This window comes from Hemibagrus wyckioides, linkage group LG22 (genome assembly GCF_019097595.1).
Source record: "Hemibagrus wyckioides isolate EC202008001 linkage group LG22, SWU_Hwy_1.0, whole genome shotgun sequence".
Lineage (NCBI taxonomy): Eukaryota > Metazoa > Chordata > Actinopteri > Siluriformes > Bagridae > Hemibagrus > Hemibagrus wyckioides.
This window is the reverse complement of record NC_080731.1, coordinates 12,502,071-12,507,961: the sequence shown is the minus strand read 5'-3', so window position 1 is coordinate 12,507,961 and position 5,891 is coordinate 12,502,071. Positions and strand designations below refer to the sequence as shown.

Sequence of the window (5,891 nt, the reverse complement as noted above, 5' to 3'; positions counted from 1 at the left end):
GAAGGTTATGTGGGTCTCATCTTTCCTAATTTGCATTTGTTCTTGCAGAGGAGGGGCCAGGCTTTCACTAGCACAATATAAAGCCTGATCAGCTGCTCTTTCACAGTTACACAGTAAAAAAAAAGAAAAGAAAAGAAAATCTGGTCTTATTTATGACTTTTAGAGGTAAGGCTGTAAAGGTTCTTTAAGTTTGTCATCAATTTATTTATGCTTTAAAAAGTAAGATTTTCTCCTACATGTTTGTTCCAGGGAATTCTCAAGTTTCTGCAGAATATCCATTACTGAATATTCTAAGGTAAGACCACCAAATTAGAGAGATTATACAGAATTTACAGCACGACTCTGAAATATTATATGCACATCTTCTTTTTTTATTACTTACACTTTATATCAGTGGTTATCAAACTGAGTTCTTTGATTAAAAGAAATGTCACAGGAAATTACAATCCTGCACTATCCAAGTTATTCGATTTATTATTGCATTCTTGTAGTTATGGACAGGGTTCAGGCCGACCTCAATACCACAAGCCTCAACTTGAGCTTAATATGTTAATGCTGTTGTAAAATACAGTTTGTAATCAGGCCAGAGAGATGATGTCTAGCCAACGCTTTCAAACTTCATACCTTCATATGCTGGGAAAATGCTGCCTACTTTTGTTCCTTTGTTTCTGACCTCTGTCTAGACTTTTTGACATTCTAAGCAAATTAGTTGAGTAATTACTACTCAGTGTGTTAAACCGCCTAACATTTACTTATCTGAATAATGAGAAGTCATTGATTGACACCGACCAAACCTTCTTTAAGAGAAGATTTCCAATGAATTTAATACAAAGTTATGATGCTACAGCTCACCCAGAGGTTTACATATAGAGTACATTGTAAATATTCTGCTTTTAATGGATAAATTCTACATACAGTTAAGACCATAAATATTTGGATATAATATTTTGGCTGTCTACCACTATATTGTCTACCGCAGCACACTAAATAATGAATATGACCCAGACTTTAATCTTTAATTTGAAGATATTTACATACAAATCGTATTGTATTTCCCGCACTATTCACATGCCTTGGATGTCCATGATCCTGTCACTGGTTCGCCGGTTGTCCATCTTTGGAGCACTTTAGGTAGTTATTAGCTACTGCACACCAAAAACACCCTATATGCTCTGACCCAGTTGTCTAGAGGTCACAGTCTTTTGCCATTTTCCTGCTTCTAGTACATCAACTTTGAGAACTGACAGTTCACTTGCAGCCTATTGCATCCCACCCCTTGAAACAACCTATTAAGAAAGCTATCCCTTTCATCTCTGAGTGGTTTTAATGTTATACCTGATCGGGCTTTACCAGATCAGATCATGATTATATATGCAGTGTAGGGGCCAAAAACATTTTAAGGTATTAAAGATACATAATTTTGACTTCATCTGTAAACATGCACATAATTAAGAAACCAGTGATTTGTACCAACCGTATTGTAATAAGTTGCATTAATTTACAAGACTGTAGGTCAATATGTTGGACTCAGTAGCAAATAATTATGCAAATCTGGGTTGACAAGTTCTGTTGCTTACGTTAATAGAGATAATTATATCAATCAGTATGCTCATTGTTCATTACCATGTAAAATCTAATTACATAAAGGGCAGTGGTGCATTTTTTTTATCTTCAAGTTGTAGCGCCTTTCCTTTGAACATCTCTGTGTCAAGCATTTAGTTTTACTTTAATTCTAATAAACTATGTTTACAAAATGAACCATGGCCTATACATCACAGACCTTCGTGAGAAAACGTTCAAACTTGAGAAATTGCTAATATATGATATGTTTAACAGGAGCTGCAGCCCCTCATGGCTGAAACAGTTCAACAGACAGCTGCACAAAGCAAGTCACAGCTGCAGCAGAATGAGCAGCAACACTCATCTAAAGCTCAGATAAAAGCCAAACTCACACGCTTCGTCTCGTACTTCTCTGGAGATATGGCTCCTTTTGGCAAGTGGATGAAAGGTAGGCTTTACCTGATCATGCCTGCTATTCCAGCGTCTCTTAAATCCACTTATAAAATATGAATATTAAAGAATAGTTTAACTAAACTAGCCCTACGTACTACTATATACTCCATCAATATGCATCTAGTTCTATGTAGTTTCTCAATGATTAAATGACATTAAACCTCTCGCTGCTATTGATTAATCTTCTATAACAACATTTCTGAACTTTTCACACGTTATTGTTCATATAGTAATAGATGACATGGACTTGGGAGAACCTTAACATCATAAGTCAGATAATTGAGAGGCTGTAGAGAGAATGACTGTTAATAGCTACTAAAAAACAAGATATTTTTGCTTCTCTTCTTCACCTTGAAACTTGGAAATATTTGTACATTTGTGCTTAGAGGGGAAAAAAACCTCCTCAAGGGTTATTAAGAGTCTTAAAATGTTTCTGCTTTAAACCCGATCTACTGTATTAAAAGAAGAATGTCCTTTATATTTCAGTAATGGTACTTTTGTTATTTATTGTTTTGTCCAGGACAGTTCATTTTGCTTCAGATATTAGATTGGGTTTTGAGAGGCGCAGCTCAGGTCATGTTTGTAAACAACCCCCTGAGTGGACTGATCATCTTTGCTGGACTGATCCTCCAGAACAGGTGGTGGGCTCTCAATGGTTTTGTGGGCACCCTGTTTGCCACAATCTCAGCCCTCATTCTCAGACAAAATAGGTATTTATGCACGGCAATTCACACAATATCATAACTTGAGAATTATTTACTGTTTGGTAACACTGTAGTTTTTAAAATTTTCTCAGAGGGGCAATTGCAGCAGGCCTGTATGGATACAATGGAATCCTGGTTGGTCTTTTAATGGCAGTCTTCTCTAATGCAGGTGACTGGTACTGGTGGCTTCTGCTGCCCAACATCTTCATGTCAATGGCATGGTGAGTTTAAGGCACTTAATTTTCAAGTTAGCCTTGAAATAGAGAAAGGCTTCACACAGGATAAATAATGTTAAGGTAGCAGTGAAACAATTTACAGGTTCATTATACAGGGAGATTCATAAAGATTCAAAAGAATTCAGGGTGGCATCTTACCACAAGGCTAAACTCTAAATATGTCATATCAATTAAAAACTGTTTCAAAGGTTAATCAAACATTAATTATGTGGTTGTGGCACTGAAGTAGCCATGAGGGAGTGACACAATAAAGCAATGCAAAATTCTAAGAATGCCAAGGTTGCCTCTTAGTCATGGGAAGGCCACAGAATCTTCAGCTAGTGTTCAACCATGAAGCTGATTAGGTGCACATCGATGATTCTTAGTGCAAGAGTTTCCAAGATTCCTGCAAATGTTTCAAGAATACTGTATGATGTTATATTCTATATGTCACTTTTTTCCTTTACAGGACTGTGTGCAGATTCGTTACTATGCTGCCCTCTTAAAATAATACTTGTAAAATACTGTAAAATAATACTTGAAAGCTTTTCAGCTCCTTACTCTTAGTTACTGTAGACTTTCAACAAAGAAAGGGACTTGAGAAATCTTAAAGCCTATTATCCTGATAATAAATCTTGAATGTCTTTCAATGTGTTTCATGTCTTTCAGCCCGATCGTGTCCAGTGCCCTGGCCTCCATCAACAGTCGGTGGGATCTGCCAGTCTTTACCCTGCCTTTTAACATTCTGGTGTGTCTTCATATGGTAGCCACAGGCCACTACAACCTCCACTTCCCCCAAGTCCTCATCCAACCAAGAACCTCCTTCCCCAACATCACCTGGACTGAGCTGGATTATGCTTTGGTAAGTGCCTTGCTAACTGAACAGAGATCACTTGTACATGTGTCCATGACACATATGTCCATGACAAAGACAGAAATTATTTAAGAGATCAAGTAGCTGTTACTAGAATCTTCTGATAATGAAGTCACGAGAACTCTTGAGTGGAATTTCAGCTAGCTTGAAATGCCACATTTTCTCAGAAGAAATAGAGTTTATGCTGCATCAGATTAAGCTGTCACTTTAATATGTGATAGCAGGACGTCTGCACTGCATTCTAAATCATGTGCCCTTGACATGAACTTCATTTCCACAGCTCTTCCGCTCCATTCCTGTGGGCATTGGGCAGGTTTATGGTTGTGACAATCCTTGGACAGGAGGCATATTCATTGTGGCCCTGTTTATTTCTTCACCAATAACTTGTGCACATGCTGTTATTGGTTCGGCTGTTGGGATGGTGTCAGGTAAGACTCAACTGTGTGATTTCTTTGTCTACTCTGGCTTCAGTCTGTCTGTCTGGGAGAGTAAATACTTGAAAAGTAAAAGTAAAGTGAAATCTCTAGTGTCTAATTTGTTATTTCAGGTCTTGCTCTGGCGGCACCATTCCAGAACATTTACCTTGGACTCTGGGGATACAACTGTGTCTTGGCTTGCATTGCGATTGGTGGAATGTTCTATGCCCTCACCTGGGAGGTCTATCTACTGTCTATAGTCTGTGGTATGACGCAGATCAGAATGAATTTATCTTTCATCATCTAAATGATCTTTCATCATTTTAAATGTTATTTAAAAACTGTTGCCAGTGTTATCTGCCACCAGCGACAATAATTTCCTGTCTCATTTTCTCCTCAGCATTTTTCTGTGCATATCTTCACTCTGCAATTACTAATGTGATGGCTACCGTAAGTATTGTGTAATTCACAATGGCAAAGCTTCCATATTTCCAATTTGTAATTAGCTTTTAATGCTTCTTTCCTCAGTTCGGACTTCCATCATGCACATGGCCCTTCTGCCTGTCGGCCCTCACATGCCTCTTGATCACTACAGAGACAAAGACAATCTACAAGCTGCCTCTTGCCCAAGTTACCTACCCAGAGAAAAACCTCATGTTCTACTGGAAGATGAAGAAGAAAGAGAAGGCTAAAAAAGAGCAGGAGGCCCAAGAGAAGATGATGCTGCAGGAGAAAGAGAAAGAGGCACAAAGGGAGAAAGACACTGAGATAAGTAGAGGGCAACATTCAGAAAACCTGCCCATTACTGGACTTACAGAGATCTACACTACTACACTATAATTTGCTGAAATATGAATCAGCACATTCCAGAGTCTCATTCACAATGCACAATGCACAATGGTTTAGGTTTCCTCCCATGAATGTGCTAATGTGAAAGTATGTAAATTGTAAAATATATGCCATGGTATGTTGAATGTAAAATGGGTGTGGAAACTACCTAGACAAGTATATTTGAGTTATGAAATTATGTTTCATTAGCCAGAGATACAGAAATTTCCATCCACTGAGCTACATGGGCACATTCTCAACATCTCTATTGAATGCAGTGTCTAAGCTATTGGCTATACAAGATAATACAGTATAGAATGATGGATTATTCCATATTACTCACTCCTACACTCAGTATCACCCCCTAGCCTTGTAATCTCACAGAGGTAAACATGTAAGACTTAACATAATGTATTGATGTCTGATGGTTCGATTTTTTTTTTTTTTTTCATTTTTTATACTCTAATTTATGTAAATTAAAAAAACAAGTGCAGGAATACGTGTCTGAAACTAAAATGACATCCACAGCAAACCTACGACAAACAAACGCGTTTCTATATGAGTCACCTGCTTTTTCTCTGTAAGTTCTCACATACAGGCATCCAGAGTTATGGAGTCTATTATATAGAGTTCTATTTAAACACGTACATCCACAAGAAAGAAAAGGCCACAAGAAAACTCCTTCTTGAATTTGACTAAGGTCGGGATACTGCCAAGAGGTCAAAGGTCATGGTGACCATTCATTTCTCCTCCAATCATTTGGCACGACTTTATATTTTTTCAGGACAGTTGACATATTTATCAGGTAGAGCAAGGAATGTGCAATGTCGGAAACATGTTT

The 5,891-nt window shown here is 37.7% G+C and overlaps 1 protein-coding gene across 1 annotated transcript in view; it reads left to right on the top strand.

Moving 5' to 3' along the window:
- The first annotated feature begins 1,867 nt into the window (after positions 1 to 1,867).
- The window catches only part of slc14a2 (solute carrier family 14 member 2), a 13,704-nt gene continuing 9,680 nt past the window's right edge, over positions 1,868 to 5,891 (top strand). Inside the window, exons 1-8 of the mRNA XM_058375676.1 lie at positions 1,868 to 2,008; positions 2,534 to 2,723; positions 2,810 to 2,938; positions 3,602 to 3,794; positions 4,087 to 4,234; positions 4,354 to 4,488; positions 4,623 to 4,672; positions 4,751 to 5,053. Of these exons, the coding sequence (XP_058231659.1) occupies positions 1,981 to 2,008; positions 2,534 to 2,723; positions 2,810 to 2,938; positions 3,602 to 3,794; positions 4,087 to 4,234; positions 4,354 to 4,488; positions 4,623 to 4,672; positions 4,751 to 5,053 (1,176 nt within the window). The 5' untranslated portion in view covers positions 1,868 to 1,980. The remainder of the gene's footprint in view (positions 2,009 to 2,533; positions 2,724 to 2,809; positions 2,939 to 3,601; positions 3,795 to 4,086; positions 4,235 to 4,353; positions 4,489 to 4,622; positions 4,673 to 4,750; positions 5,054 to 5,891) is intronic.